Source organism: Pseudoliparis swirei, chromosome 3 (genome assembly GCF_029220125.1).
Source record: "Pseudoliparis swirei isolate HS2019 ecotype Mariana Trench chromosome 3, NWPU_hadal_v1, whole genome shotgun sequence".
Classification (NCBI taxonomy): Eukaryota; Metazoa; Chordata; class Actinopteri; order Perciformes; family Liparidae; genus Pseudoliparis; species Pseudoliparis swirei.
Genome location: NC_079390.1, coordinates 24,373,215 through 24,390,053, shown reverse-complemented (window position 1 = coordinate 24,390,053; position 16,839 = coordinate 24,373,215). Strand labels below are relative to the sequence as shown.

The following is a 16,839-nucleotide window of genomic DNA, read 5'->3' as shown; positions in this document are numbered from 1 at the left end:
TAACGAAGCGGCCTTCACCCGCTGATGACGGGCCGGCCCGCCTCCAGGGGGAGGAGCCAGGGGGCGGGGCCACGGGAGGGGGCGGGGCCAGAGGGTCATTAGTCAGACTGTCGTTCAGGTTGTCAAAGGGGGGCAACGAGAACCTGAATCCTCCTTCAGCTCTGGTGCTGCAGTGAAGATTTATTATCATATTAATCACGAGCTCCACTTTATTATTATAATATTAAAATAATATTATTATAATGATTATTATTATAATTGTATTATTATTACCGTTTTTCTCGATTGCTTAAACACATGTTTTGAAAGCATGCCTCGTTTTCTCAAAACTCTAAACACAAATCCCAAAACCACTCACACAAAATACAAAACCCTTTATATCTCCTGCAAAATGCAACTTTGCTTTCAAAACAGTGTTATGTCACCTCAAAAGGGTATTTTGTTTTCAAATGACAAACACAGCCCATTATATGAGTAGACATTCTGAGCATCGATTGAACACTGATGTGCTCAATGGAAAACACGACGATGCAATGGGAAAACACCAGTATGAAGGCCTTTTCAGGAGCATTATGCCTTTCCATGTCCAGTGGTACTGTACGCTTTCTCCTGTTGTAAAATATTGTAAATGTATAATGTTTTAACTCAAAATATAAAACAACACACAAATATACAACAAAAATGTTTCTTTCTTTTTTCAAATTTTTTCACAGAACAAACAATAGAAAATAGACCATTACAGTCAACAACAACAAACAGAAAAGTGTAAATAAAAAAGGAAAACAAAAAGACTCCTCTGCCTCTCTGGTCTCCTCTACCTTCCATGTTTTCATCCATTCTTCTTCAAATCAGGAGGTCACCTGTGGCCCTGATATTGTTTGATTCCAAATTGCACAACAGCCGTGGAAATGGAAGTTTTGCCAATTGAACAGCAGTGTGTTCTGTCTGAACACAAGGAGGTTTTGGCATTGATGACGTGTGCAAAGTAGAGAGGATGGTGTTTAGTGTTTTGAAGAAAGTGTTGTTAACAATTGAAATCTGTGTCTAAAGCAGATACTTGTGCTTATAGTTTAGCAGAATTGGTTTAGGGAGTTGGCACATGAGTTACAGGTTGTGGTCATTGTGTTCTAAGTTCCAGTTTTTGTGTGTAATCAATCGAGAAAAACTGTATTAGATTATTATTCTAATAATAATTAGATTATTATTAGATTATTATAATAATTATTATTATTAGATTATTATTGTTATTATTAGATTATTATTATTATTATTATTAGATTATTATAATTATCATTAGTAGTAGATTATTATTAGATTATTTAAATATTAATGATTGAGCACGAGTTACACTTTATTTTAATATTAATGTGATGTTGAAGTATAAGACTGTGACACATCGTTAGAAAAACCACAAACATGTGTCTGTGTGTGTGTGTGTGTGTGTGTGTGTCTGTGTGTGTCTGTGTGTCTGTGTGTGTCTGTGTGTACTACAGTTTAAAGATGTTCTTGATGTACAACATGATTTATGCTTTAAGGCGTCTGATCCCGAGCAGCTCAACAAGACTCAGGCCGTGTATTATAATATAATATTTAATAACTCACGGGTCTGAAGCGGAATCAAATGAAGATGTCGGGTCGTAGCGACCAAGACCTCTCCCCTCAGTAGAGGGAGGGGGGGGGGGGAGGGCTCCCCTCGGCCCAGCAGAGGGGAGGGGGGGGGGGGGGCTTCCAGCAGTGAGTCACTGGACCTTCTGCTGCAGAGCGGATGATCTCATGGCATTCCTGGGAATCTGCCCGCCAGACAAACTGCAGGTCTGAGTCAACTTGAGTCAGCCCCCCCCCCCCGCCCCCCCAGGCCCCCCGATCCGGTTCCTGTGGTAAAACAGTGGCTGTGATGTCACAGCGGCTGCAGCTCCACATCAGGCGTCATCGCCTCCACGGGTGTGAACCTGAGCTACTTTACAGGATTTACATGTAACACGATAACACTGTAACATCTGTAACATCTGTACATATATACAGATGTTACATACTTTACAGGTTTTACACATGTAACACGATAACATGTGGGCCGAGTACGATTCCATGAGGAACCCCAGAGAAGTGGAAAGTAACCAAGGAGTATTATATTATTAAAGTCACTTCATCCAGTTAATGCTGCATTTTAATTCTACATAATCCACTTCAGGGGGAGAGAAGCAGAGACAGTTAGTTCTGACTTGGAGAGGTCTGGCACACCCTACAGATGTTACAGATGTTACATACTTTACAGGTTTTACACATGTAACACTATAACATATGTTACATAGGAAACATCTGTACTTATATACAGATGTTACATATGTTACATGTGACAGATGTTACAGATGTTTTTCAACAAAGATCTTCTTCACTGTTTTCTTTAGGGTCCCACATGTGGAGAGAGAACAACTGATGCTCGAGGTAGAATATCCTTTATTGTGTGTGGGAGGTGTGAGGGTGTGTGTGTGTGAGTGTGAGTGGGGAGTGTGAGTGTGTGGGAGTGTGTGTGTGAGTGGAGGTGATGGAGTGTGTGTGAAGGTGAGGGGTGTGAGTGTGTGAGTGTGTGTGTGGAGGTGAGGTGTGTGAGTGGTGCGTTTTGTGATGAGTGTTGTGTTTAGGAGTAGGAGGCAGGGGAGTGTAGTGGAGTGAAGTTAAGTGGTATTGTTCAAGTTTTTGTGTGTAATATCAGAAAAACTGTAAAAGTGTTTTTCTTCTTTAAGGTCTAATTTAAAGAGGTGTAATTTATAGAGGTTAATTTATAGAGGTCTAATTAAAGAAGTCTAATTTAAAGAGGTCTAATTTATAGAGGTCTAATTTATAGAGGTCTAATTTAAAGAGGTCTAATTTATAGAGGTCTAATTTATAGAGGTCTAATTTAAAGAGGTCTAATTTATAGAGGTCTAATTTATAGGTCTAACTTAAAGAGGTTATTTATAGAGGTCTAATTTAAGGAGGTCTAATTTAAAGACCAAGACAGAGTCCTAAATAGAGACTAGAGCTAGAACCAGAACGTCTAGAGTTACTAGATGCTAGAGAGTTGAGACTAGAGACAGGTCCTGAGACTTTAGGTAGAGACCAGAGATGTGGAACTGAGAAGAGCCAAACTAGAACAGAGTACTGAATTAGACTAGAGTCTGAGATTTAAGATCTAAATAGAGGTCTAAGTTACTAGAGTCTAATAAGAGTCTAGATAAGAGCTAATTTAGAACTTAAGACCAGAGTCCAGGACCGGACTGGACTAGAGGACAGGACTAAGACTGAGACTGAGACTAGACTAGAGCCAGACTCTGGACTAGACCGGCCTAGATACCAGAGACCAGGCTAACTGAACAGAGACCTGAGACTAGACTGAGACGAGACTAGGACTAGAGACCAGAGACTAGAGACTAGACGGCTAGAGACAGAGACTCAGATACAGAGACCAGAGACCAGAGACTAGAGACCAGGACCAGAGACTAGAGACCAGAGGACTAGAACCGAGACTAGAGACTAGAGACCAGAGACCAGAGACCCAGAGACTAGAGACCCAGAGACCAGAGACCTAGAGACCAGAGACCCAGAGACCTAGAGACCAGAGACCAGAGACCTAGAGACCAGAGACCAGAGACCAGAGACCAGAGACCAGAGACCAGAGACCAGAGACTAGAGACCAGAGACCAGAGACCAGAGACCTAGAGACCCAGAGACCTAGAGACCAGAGACCTAGAGACCCAGAGACTAGAGACAGAGACAGAGACCAGAGACCAGGTGAGACAGAGACCAGGTGAGACAGAGACCAGAGACCAGAGACTAGAGACCAGAGACCAGAGACTAGAGACCAGAGACCAGAGACTAGAGACTAGAGACCAGAGACCAGAGACCAGAGACCAGAGACCAGAGACCAGAGACAGAGACAGAGACCAGAGACCAGAGACTAGAGACCAGAGACCAGAGACTAGAGACAGGACAGGACTTGAGACCAGGATCTCAGAAGGACTAGGACTCGGACTCAGAGACCAGGACCAGAGACTAGGACTGACCAGGACCTAGGAGGCCAGAGACCAGAGACTAGAGACCAGAGACCTAGACGACCAGAGACCGTTCTGAGAGCCATGGACCAGAGACCGGACTGGCGGCAGGACCAGGCCTGAAGACTAGAGACGCCAGAATCAGACCTGATGTACAGATTATGACAATCACGGTCTTCAACGACCCTGTTTTAGACCGCGCCAGGCAGTGAGAGACCTGGACGGCCAGAGACGCAGAGACCGAGACCAGAGACCGAGCAGAGACAGAGACCAGATCCTGCTGAGCTCAGAGCGCAACACAGCCAGATTTATGACAGACTTCCATTCTAATCATGCTCTGTGCCAAGACTTGGAACCAAGGTGCCTCAGGTAGCAGGAACGGACAACGATGAGGGCCGGGAAACGAGTAGAGACGTGACTCAGAGGGTCGAGAGTGACGATCAGAGGCATAGAGAGTGACATCAGAGGGTAGAGTGACATCAGAGGGTAGAGAGTGACATCAAAGGTAGAGAGTGACATCAGAGGGTAGAGAGTGACATCAGAGGTAAGAGTGACATCAAGAGGTATAGAGTGACATCAGAGGGTAAAGAGTGACATCAGAAGGTAGAGAGTGACATCAGAGGGTAAGAGTGACATCAGAGGGTAGAGAGTGACATCAGAGGGTAAGAGTGACATCAGAGGTAGAGAGTGACATCAGAGGGTAGAGAGTGACATCAGAAGGTAGAGAGTGACATCAGAGGGTAGAAGAGTGACATCAGAGGGTAGAGAGTGACATCAGAGGTGAGAGTGACATCAGAGGGTAAGAGTGACATCAGAGGTAGAGAGTGACATCAGAGGGTAGAGAGTGACATCAGAGGGTAGAGAGTGACATCAGAGGGTAAAGAGTGACATCAGAAGGTGAGAGTGACATCAGAGGGTAAGAGTGACATCAGAGGTAGAGAGTGACATCAGAGGTAGAGAGTGACATCAGAGGGTAGAGAGTGACATCAGAGGTGAGAGTGACATCAGAGAGGTAAGAGTGACATCAGAGGGTAAGAGTGACATCAGAGGTAGAGAGTGACATCAGAGGTGAGAGTGACATCAGAGGTAAGAGTGACATCAGAAGGTAGAGAGTGACATCAGAGGGTAGAGAGTGACATCAGAGGTAGAGAGTGACATCAGAGGGTAAGAGTGACATCAGAGGGTGAGAGTGACATCAGAGGGTGAGAGTGACATAGAAGAAGAGTGACATCAAAAGGTAGAGAGTGACATCAGAGGGTAGAGAGTGACATCAGAGGGTAGAGAGTGACATCAGAAGGTAGAGAGTGACGTCAGAGGGTAGAGAGTGACATCAGAGGGTAGAGAGTGACATCAGAGGGTAGAGAGTGACATCAGAGGTAAGAGTGACATCAGAGGGTAAAGAGTGACATCAGAGGGTAGAGAGTGACATCAGAGAGGACTCAGAGGAGATGACATCAGAAGGTGAGAGTGACATCAGAGGGTAAAGAGTGACATCAGAGGGTGAGAGTGACATCAGAGGTAGAGAGTGACATCAGAGGGTAAAGAGTGACATCAGAGGGTGAAAGAGTGACATCAGAGGGTGAGAGTGACATCAGAGGGTGAGAGTGACATCAGAAGGTAGAGAGTGACATCAGAGGGTAAAGAGTGACATCAGAGGGTAGAGAGTGACATCAGAGGGTAGAGAGTGACATCAGAGGGTAGAGAGTGACATCAGAAGGTAGAGAGTGACATCAGAGGGTAGAGAGTGACATCAGAGGGTAGAGAGTGACATCAGAGGGTAAAGAGTGACATCAGAGGGTAGAGAGTGACATCAGAAGGTAGAGAGTGACATCAGAGGGTAGAGAGTGACATCAGAGGGTAGAGAGTGACATCAGAAGGTAAAGAGTGACATCAGAGGTGAGAGTGACATCAGAGGGTAGAGAGTGACATCAGAGGGTAGAGAGTGACATCAGAGGGTAGAGAGTGACATCAGAGGTGAGAGTGACATCAGAGGTGAGAGTGACATCAGAGGTGAGAGTGACATCAGAGGGTAGAGAGTGACATCAGAGGTAGAGAGTGACATCAGAGGGTAGAGAGTGACATCAGAGGTGAGAGTGACATCAGAGGGTAGAGAGTGACATCAGAGGGTAGAGAGTGACATCAGAGGTAGAGAGTGACATCAGAGGTAGAGAGTGACATCAGAGGGTAGAGAGTGACATCAGAGGTAGAGAGTGACATCAGAGGGTAGAGAGTGACATCAGAGGTAGAGAGTGACATCAGAGGTAGAGAGTGACATCAGAGGGTAGAGAGTGACATCAGAAGGTAGAGAGTGACATCAGAAGGTAGAGAGTGACATCAGAGGTAGAGAGTGACATCAGAGGGCAGAGAGTGACATCAGAGGGTAGAGAGTGACATCAGAAGGTAGAGAGTGACATCAGAGGTAGAGAGTGACATCAGAGGGTAGAGAGTGACATCAGAGGTAGAGAGTGACATCAGAGGGTAGAGAGTGACATCAGAAGGTGAGAGTGACATCAGAGGGTAGAGAGTGACATCAGAGGGTAAAGAGTGACATCAGAAGGTAGAGAGTGACATCAGAGGGTAGAGAGTGACATCAGAAGGTAGAGAGTGACATCAGAGGGTAGAGAGTGACATCAGAGGGTAAAGAGTGACATCAGAAGGTAGAGAGTGACATCAGAGGGTAAAGAGTGACATCAGAAGGTAGAGAGTGACATCAGAGGGTAGAGAGTGACATCAGAAGGTAGATGACATCAAGGAGAGAGTGACATCAGAGGGTAAAGAGTGACATCAGAAGGTAGAGAGTGACATCAGAGGGTGAGAGTGACATCAGAAGGTAGAGAGTGACATCAGAGGGTAGAGTGACATCAGAGGTGAGTGACATCAGAGGGTAGAGTGACATCAGAGGTAGAGTGACATCAGAGGGAGAGTGACATCAGAAGGTAGAGTGACATCAGAGGGTAGAGAGTGACATCAGAGGGTAGAGTGACTAGAGGTAGAGAGTGACATCAGAAGGTAGAGAGTGACATCAGAGGGTAGAGAGTGACATCAGAAGGTAGAGAGTGACATCAGAGGGTAAAGAGTGACATCAGAGGGTAGAGAGTGACATCAGAGGGTAGAGAGTGACATCAGAAGGTAGAGAGTGACATCAGAGGGTAGAGAGTGACATCAGAAGGTAGAGAGTGACATCAGAGGGTAGAGAGTGACATCAGAGGGTAAAGAGTGACATCAGAGGGTAGAGAGTGACATCAGAGGGTAAAGAGTGACATCAGAGTGTAGAGAGTGACATCAGAGGTTAGAGAGTGACATCAGATGGTAGAGAGTGATACCTGGTGAGCAATAAACTGGTTTTGTTTCTCACGTCATGTCAGTCGGGAGTTCCAGAACTTTTTGGTTTGTGACTCATTAAAATAAAATTTAAAAACAAAACAAAAGCTAAATATAACTTCATGTTCAACAGAAGGAAGCAACTGAAGAAGCAGAGCACTCCCCCTCTGTACCCTAATCACAAAGGGGCCCCTAGTGGAGCCCCCTGGTGGTGACCCCTGGTGTTGCCCCCTAGTGTTGATCCCAAGTGGAGCCCCCTAGTGGAGCCCCCTGGTCGTGACCCCGATTGAGCCCTCTGGTGTTGCCCCCTGGTGGAGCTCCCTGGTGTTGCCCCCTGGTGGAGCTCCCTGGTGTTGCCCCCTGGTGGAGCTCCCTGGTGTTGCCCCCTGGTGGAGCTCCTTGGTGTTGCCCCCTGGTGTTGCCCCCTGGTGGAGCTCCCTGGTGTACTGAGGTACTAGAGGTACTAGAGGTACTGGAGGAACTGGAGATACTGGAAGTACTAGAGGTACTGGAGGTACAGAAGGTACTGAAGAAAATAGAGGTAGTAAAGGTACTAGAGGTACTAGAGGTACTAGAGGTACTGGCGGAACTAGAGGTCCTAGAGGTACTAAAAGTACTAGAGGTACTGAAGGAAATAGAGGTACTAAAGGTACTAGGGGTACTAGAGATACTGGAGGAACTGGAGGTGCTGAAGGTACTGGAGGTACTGGAGGAACTGGAGGTGCTAAAGGTACTGGAGGTACTGGAAGTACTAGAGGTACTAAATGTACTGAACTTACTGAAGGTACTGGAGGTACTTGAGGTACTAGAGCTACTGGAGGAACTAAAGGAACTGGAGGTACTGGAGGTACTGGAAGTACTAGAGGTACTGGAGGAACTAAATGTACTAGAAGTACTAGAGGAACTGAAGGTACTAGAGCTACTGGAGGAACTAGAGGTAGTAGAGGTACTAGAAGTACTAGAAGTACTGAAGTTACTGAAGGAACTAGAGGAACGAGAGGTACTAGAAATACTAGAGGAACTGAAGGTACTAGAGGTACTGGAGGAACAAGGGGTACTAGAGGTACTAGAAGTACTAGAGGTACTGAAGGAACTAGAGGAACTAAAGGTACTAGAAGTACTAGAGGTACTGAAGGTACTGAAGGAACTAGAGGAACTGAAAGTGTTGGGTGTCTTTAATTCGTTGCATTCTGCTGACACCTAGTGGTCATTTAGAGACGGTGCAGCTTCCTTCTTCCTCAGTTATAATCAGCTCTTTATTCCCTTAGATATGTATCATCTGTTGACGCACAGCGACACCTGCTGGTCAAAACAAGCGCTCACAAGATACTTTTTGTTATATTTAAAAAAAATGTTAAACATTAAATACATGGATAACTAAATCTACCAGTATGATACATAAATAAAGATGGAAATCAAAGCCTTGAATATCAAATAAATATGCAGGTTAGCATTAAAGTAAATACATATGCACATATTTAATAAAAATAGGGAAGAAAATGGAAAGAAATGGAAACATTTGAAATATAATTAGTTATAAAAATGAATGAATACAAAAATAAGTAATTTCTCACGTAGAAAAATAAATGTACACATTATTTATTAATATTTTCTATTTCTGTGCATATTTATTATTTTTCCCATTAATCACCACAACATGAGTGATAACTGAGGCTTCTTTTCCAACGTTATTTATTCATTCATTTATTCATCATTATTTATATATTTTTTGATTTTATTTATATGATTATATTTTATATAATGTTATAATGTCAGTTTGTCCTCGATATGCATAAAGTGTATAATTTTTTATTATTAAGTTATTTAATATAGAACATTTCTTACTGACCAAAACGCCATTTTCAAAGAAAACAATACAAACAGTTTGTTTTTAAACATAATGTCGCGCGTGGCAGAGGCTCGTGCACGTGTGTGACGTGCTCCCCGTGCGTGTTGATCACGTGGGCCTCAAGATCAGCGGTAACCTTTGAAGCGCGTCCTCGCGCGTTCTGCTCGCCTGACAGTGCGCAGGACCGTAAACGTGACTTTACCGTAAAGAACGTGACACTGCCGTAAAGCCTCTAAAAGATGAGAAGAGGCGTACGTGCGTTTTGAATGTTCTCCATCTACGACGCGTGGCTCTCTTTACAAAGAGGCTTTTATCAATTATTATTATTATTAATTATTATACCTGACATGTAGAGACTGGGAATAAAACGTTGGTTGCACATAATTAATACATTTAAATACAATTTTGAATAGTTCCGTATACCTTTCACTCCTCTATGTATCCGATGGCTTTAATTACTATTTATTTGAGCATGTTCAGACTTTACATACGTGTTATATGTAAAGTGTTCCCGCCTCAAGCAGCTGCAGTAATAACTCAATGACACAATAATAACTCAATGACACAATAATAACTAAATAACACATTCATAACTCAATAACACATTCATAACTCAATAACACATGAATAACTCAATAACACATGAATAACTCAATAACACATTCATAACTCAATAACACATTCATAACTTAATAACACATTCATAACTCAATGACACAATACTAACTCAATAACACATTCATAACTCAATGACACAATAATAACTCAATGACACAATAATAACTCAATAACACATTAATAACTCAATAACACATTCATAACTCAATAACACATGAATAACTCAATAACACATTCATAACTCAATGACACAATAATAACTCAATGACACAATAATAACTCAATAACACATTAATAACTCAATAACATTCATAACTCAATAACACATGAATAACTCAATAACACATTCATAACTCAATGACACAATAATAACTCAATAACACATTAATAACTCAATAACACATTCATAACTCAATGACACAATAATAACTCAATAACACATTCATAACTCAATAACACATTCATAACTCAATAACACATGAATAACTCAATAACACAATAATAACTCAATAACACATTAATAACTCAATAACACATTCATAACTCAATGACACAATAATAACTCAATAACACATTCATAACTCAATAACACATTAATAACTCAATGACACATTCATAACTCAATGACACAATAATAACTCAATAACACATTCATAACTCAATAACACATGAATAACTCAATAACACATTCATAACTCAATGACACAATAATAACTCAACACATGAATAACTCAATAACACATTAATAACTCAATAACATATTAATAACTCAATAACATATTAATAACTCAATAACACAGTAATAACTCAAACATAGAGGACGGGAATCACACGAATCAGCACAAAAAAAACACGCGCGCGCACAGCCTGAGGAATGTCCGTGCGCGTGTCCTCGCAGCTTTACGGTAGTCCCTCCCGTCGGTCGGTACGTGGCAGCGTCCGGAGCCCGGAGCCTCCCCAGCTGCTCAGAACCGGGTCCGCGTCCAGAGTCACGGTAAGACCGCGGGGCGCTCACGGCGCGCGCGCGCTGTCGAACACGCGGGGCGGTTGTCAATAACTGGGGTTTGTGCGTGTGCGCGCCGCCTGTGTGTGTGCGCCTGTGTGTGTGTGTGTGTGTGTGTGTGTGTGTGTGTGTGTGCGTGTGCGTGGAGGAACAATGTTTCACAGAAACTGAAACAATGTTTCACAGCGAGAGAAACACGAGGTGGAAGAAAGCTGCAGCTGCTGCTGCTGCTGTTGTTGTTGTTGTTGTTGTTGTGTGTGTGTGTGTGGGGGGGGGGGGGGGCGTCATCACGCAGGTCCTTCAGAAGGAGAGTTATTTTGAACGTTGCCGCTGTTGATGCAGAACAGAGACGTGGAAAGAGTCGAGGATTCTAGAAACGACTGTGTGACGTCACCGGGACGGCTGGAGGAGGGGGGGGGGGTTCTCGAGGAAGTGTCTTAAAACATGCCTTCTTTCTGGTTGTATAGAAGTCTATGCTTTATGTGTTACAGCTGCATTCTCTCTCCTGACCACCAGGGGACGACTCCTCTGGTTGTATAGAAGTCTATATAGTGACTCTACTCTCTTGATGTATTCAATTCAATTCAATTCAGTTTATTTGTATAGCCCAATTTCACAAATTACGAATTTGTCTCGGAGTGCTTTACAATCTGTACACATAGACATCCCTGCCCCAAAACCTCACATCGGACCAGGAAAAACTCCCAAATAACCCTTCAGGGGAAAAAGGAAGAAACCTGGAGGAGAGCAACAGAGGAGGATCCCTCTCCAGGATGGACAGATGCAATAGATGTAATGTGTACAGAAGGACAGATTTAGAGTTTAAAATACATTCAATGAATATGACAGAGTGTATGAATAGTTCATAGTAGGCATATTCCACGATGGAGACCTCCACGATCCATCAGGCAGATGGCGGTGGGGAGGAGGAGTGGGCGGAGTCTCAACAGGACAGTGGCGTAGTCATGAGCAGGAATTCCACGACCCAGACGATCCATCAGGCAGATAGATCTATGCCGTCTCATAGGGTCCGATGACCCCATGAGACGTAAAGTCAAAAGGACTTCCGGGGAGAAAGCAGAGTTAGTAACGTGTGATTGAGAGATGAAAATTCATCCTTAAGGAGAGAAAAGAGGAGATAGGTACTCAGTGCATCCTAAAACGTCCCCCGGCAGCTATAAGCCTATAGCAGCATATCAAGGGGCTGGACCAGGGCAAACCTGATTCAGCCCTAACTATAAGCTCTGTCAAAGAGGAAGGTCTTAAGTCTACTCTTAAACGAGGTGACTGTGTCTGCCTCCCGGACTGAAATTGGAAGCTGGTTCCATAAAAGAGGAGCTTGATAACTAAAGGCTAAATATTCCCTCAGTAAACATTGTAAACATGAGTTCATGTCTCAGTCTCTAGTTTCCAGTCTTCTTCTATACAGCATGATGTCATCATTTATACTTTATGGTCATTTAGAGTCAGACCATAAAGCAGGGGACACTTTAGGGGCGGGGCTACAGGGTGATTGACAGGTGGCTGCCTCCCAGAAGAACTCTATAGAACCAGACCATCTTCTCTCTGAGGGTCTGGTTCACTGATGGAGGTCTAGAAAGGACCAGGACTACACTGAGGTCTATAGAGGACCAGGACTGAACTAAGACTGGTTCAGAATCAGATCAAAGTTCCAGCTTTGAGTCCGAGAACCCTCTCCCCATTGGGGACCTTGGGTCCTCCCCAGAAGGAGAACACTCTCCCCATTGGGGACCTTGGGTCCTCCCCAGAAGGAGAACCCTCTCCCCGTTGGGGACCTTGGGTCCTCCCCAGAAGGAGAACCCTCTCCCCATTGGGGACCTTGGGTCCTGCAGTGTCTCCGTTCCCACGGCAACCCGTCTGTCCTCTCCAGACCCCCCTGGCCCTCGGTGCCGGCCCAGGGGGGGTCGGGGGTCTGGGCCGTAAACGGGCCTCCCTCCAGGAATGTGACACGATGCTGCAGGAGGGCTGTAAACTACTGAGACCTGGTCCTTCCACTTGGAGCAGGGCATTGTGGGTAATATTCGAGCTGCCACTCATTGATCTCTGTGGTCCCAGAGACCAGATCCAAGAGTCCAGAGACCAGAGACTAGAGACTAGAGACCAGAGACCAGAGACCAGAGACTAGAGACCTGAGACCAGAGACCAGAGACCAGAGACCAGAGACCAGAGACCAGAGACTAGAGACCAGAGACCAGAGACCAGAGTCCAGAGACCAGAGACCAGAGACCAGAGACCAGAGACTAGAGACCAGAGACCAGAGACCAGAGACCAGAGACCAGAGACCAGAGACCAGAGACCAGAGACCTGAGACTAGAGACTAGAGACCAGAGACTAGAGACTAGAGACCAGAGACCAGAGACCAGAGACTAGAGACCAGAGACCAGAGACTAGAGACTAGAGACCAGAGACCAGAGACCAGAGACCAGAGACCAGAGACTAGAGACCAGAGACTAGAGACCAGAGACCAGAGACCCTTTGCTGCAGTCAGACCCAAACCGATATGTAATATACTTACTTACTTACTTTATATATAAATATATATTTATATATAAATATACATATATTAAAATATATAAATACATATATAAATATATATATATATATATGTATGAATATATATATATATACATATATATTTGTAGATAAGTATATTAAATATCGCTTTGGGTCTGACTGCAGCAAAGGGTCAGTTTATTTTGTATAGCCCATTATCACAAACTACAAATGTGCCTCAGAGGGTTTTACAAACTGTACACATAATCATCCCTGACCTTTGACCTCACATCGGAGATATGTACAACACATTTTAAAATCTACAAACAATGCATAGCGAGTAATACATCAACATGTGGACCGCGACGTACCGACGCTAGCCTCTTTACGAGCTTGTTAGCTCCTTACCACAGAAGTCAATGGAGCAGCGTTAGCTCGCGTTAGCTTGCATTTGCGCAAACTCGGCTTTATTTGACTTCGCCTTTGTGCGGATTTACGTAATTTGTGAACTCAATATAGTGATTGCCTTTCATCTCGTTTTAGGACGCATCAAAACTGACCAAGATTATACATTTAGAGACAATAGATGGTATACCAACATTTAGAGACGATCGTTGGGCCAGCTTCTCCTTTTTACCGTTAAATGTTCGCTCCACTTCCTGTTACCTGTCTGTGATCCAGGGGGCGGGGCCAGATTTGGAAATCCCAATCTGCCGGTATCAGGATCACTCTGATCCAATCCGGCAACGTTTTGAAATACCGGGATGGATCAGGTGGATCCATGGCTGAGGACCGGGGGATCTGGTTATCAGGGGGATCTGGTTATCAGGGGGATCTGGTTATCAGAGGGATCTGGTTATCAGGGGGATCTGGTTATCAGGGGAATCTGGTTATCAGTGGGATCTGATTATCAGAGGGATCTGGTTATCAGGGGGATCTGATTATCAGAGGGATCTGGTTATCAGGGGGATCTGGTTATCAGGGGGATCTGGTTATCAGGGGGATCTGGTTATCCGGATCATTCTGATCTGGATTACAAGATCGGGGCGTCCCTTTCCTTAAGGATTCAAGGATTCAAGGGTTCAAGGATCCTTTCTGGTCATGAAGCTGTGCAGCTCTGCTTTCACCGCTTTGAAGCAGGTTTAAATAACGAAGCGGCCTTCACCCGCTGATGACGGGCCGGCCCGCCTCCAGGGGGAGGAGCCAGGGGCGGGGCCACGGGAGGGGGCGGGGCCAGAGGGTCATTAGTCAGACTGTCGTTCAGGTTGTCAAAGGGGGGCAACGAGAACCTGAATCCTCCTTCAGCTCTGGTGCTGCAGTGAAGATTTATTATCATATTAATCACGAGCTCCACTTTATTATTATAATATTAAAATAATATTATTATAATGATTATTATTATAATTGTATTATTATTACCGTTTTTCTCGATTGCTTAAACACATGTTTTGAAAGCATGCCTCGTTTTCTCAAAACTCTAAACACAAATCCCAAAACCACTCACACAAAATACAAAACCCTTTATATCTCCTGCAAAATGCAACTTTGCTTTCAAAACAGTGTTATGTCACCTCAAAAGGGTATTTTGTTTTCAAATGACAAACACAGCCCATTATATGAGTAGACATTCTGAGCATCGATTGAACACTGATGTGCTCAATGGAAAACACGACGATGCAATGGGAAAACACCAGTATGAAGGCCTTTTCAGGAGCATTATGCCTGTTCATGTCCAGTGGTACTGTACGCTTTCTCCTGTTCTAAAATATTGTAAATGTATAATGTTTTAACTCAAAATATAAAACACACACATATACAACAAAAATGTTTCTTTCTTTTTTCAAATTTTTTCACAGAACAAACAATAGAAAATAGACCATTACAGTCAACAACAACAAACAGAAAAGTGTAAATAAAAAAGGACAACAAAAAGACTCCTCTGCCTCTCTGGTCTCCTCTACCTTCCATGTTTTCATCCATTCTTCTTCAAATCAGGAGGTCACCCGTGGCCCTGATATTGTTTGATTCCAAATTGCACAACAGCCGTGGAAATGGAAGTTTTGCCAATTGAACAGCAGTGTGTTCTGTCTGAACACAAGGAGGTTTTGGCATTGATGAAGTGTGCCAAGTAGAGAGGATGGTGTTTAGTGTTTTGAAGAAAGTGTTGTTAACAATTGAAATTTGTGTCTAAAGCAGATAATTGTGCTTATAGTTTAGCAGAATTGGTTTAGGGAGTTGGCACATGAGTTACAGGTTGTGGTCATTGTGTTATAGGTTCCAGTTTTTGTGTGTAATCAATCGAGAAAAACTGTAAAAGATGTTTTTCTTCTTCTTTTAGAGGTCTAATTTAAAGAGGTCTAATTTATAGAGGTCTAATTTATAGAGGTCTAATTTAAAGAAGTCTAATTTAAAGAGGTCTAATTTATAGAGGTCTAATTTATAGAGGTCTAATTTAAAGAGGTCTAATTTATAGAGGTCTAATTTATAGAGGTCTAATTTAAAGAGGTCTAATTTATAGAGGTCTAATTTATAGAGGTCTAACTTAAAGAGGTCTAATTTATAGAGGTCTAATTTAAGGAGGTCTAATTTAAAGACCAGAGACCAGAGACCAGAGACTAGAGACTAGAGACCAGAGACCAGAGACCAGAGACTAGAGACTAGAGACCAGAGACCTGAGACTAGAGACCAGAGACCAGAGACCAGAGACTAGAGACTAGAGACCAGAGACCAGAGACCAGAGACTAGAGACTAGAGACTAGAGACCAGAGACTAGAGACTAGAGACTAGAGACTAGAGACCAGAGACCAGAGACCAGAGACCAGAGACCAGAGACCAGAGACCAGAGACCAGAGACTAGAGACCAGGACTAGAGACTAGAGACTAGAGACTAGAGACCAGAGACCAGAGACCAGAGACCAGAGACCAGAGACCAGAGACCAGAGACCAGAGACTAGAGACTAGAGACCAGAGACCTGAGACTAGAGACTAGAGACCAGAGACCAGAGACCAGAGACCAGAGACTAGAGACTAGAGACCAGAGACCAGAGACCAGAGACCAGATACCAGAGACCAGAGACCAGAGACTAGAGACCAGAGACCAGAGACTAGAGACCAGAGACTAGAGACCTGAGACTAGAGACTAGAGACCAGAGACCAGAGACCAGAGACTAGAGACCAGAGACCAGAGACTAGAGACTAGAGACCAGAGACCAGAGACCAGAGACTAGAGACTAGAGACCAGAGACCAGAGACTAGAGACCAGAGACCAGAGACCAGAGACCAGAGACCTGAGACCTGAGACTAGAGACCAGAGACCAGAGACCAGAGACTAGAGACCAGAGACCAGAGACCAGAGACCAGAGACCAGAGACTAGAGACTAGAGACTAGAGACCAGAGACCAGAGACCAGAGACCAGAGACTAGAGACCAGGGACCAGGGACCAGGGACCAGAGACTAGAGACCAGGGACCAGGGACTAGAGACTAGAGACCTGAGACCAGAGACCA

At 44.0% G+C, this 16,839-nt stretch overlaps 1 protein-coding gene across 1 annotated transcript; it reads right to left on the bottom strand.

The window, feature by feature from the left end:
- Positions 1–14: 14 nt before the first annotated feature.
- On the bottom strand, positions 15–9,209 carry LOC130210013 (uncharacterized protein DDB_G0271670-like). Its single transcript, XM_056439999.1, has 3 exons — positions 9,199–9,209; positions 7,797–8,505; positions 15–41 (listed from the first exon to the last, which is right to left on the bottom strand). Exons 1-3 carry the CDS (start codon positions 9,207–9,209, stop codon positions 15–17), a joined length of 747 nt encoding a protein of 248 aa, XP_056295974.1.
- Between the last annotated feature and the right edge of the window lie 7,630 nt (positions 9,210–16,839).

Excerpts from the sequence above, each read along its gene's own strand:
- LOC130210013 (XM_056439999.1), bottom strand. Across the intron at positions 42-7,796 it reads CTAGTACCTCTAGTACCTCA|GCGGGCCGGCCCGTCATCAG; the intron begins GTACACCAGGGA and ends CTCCCCCTGGAG.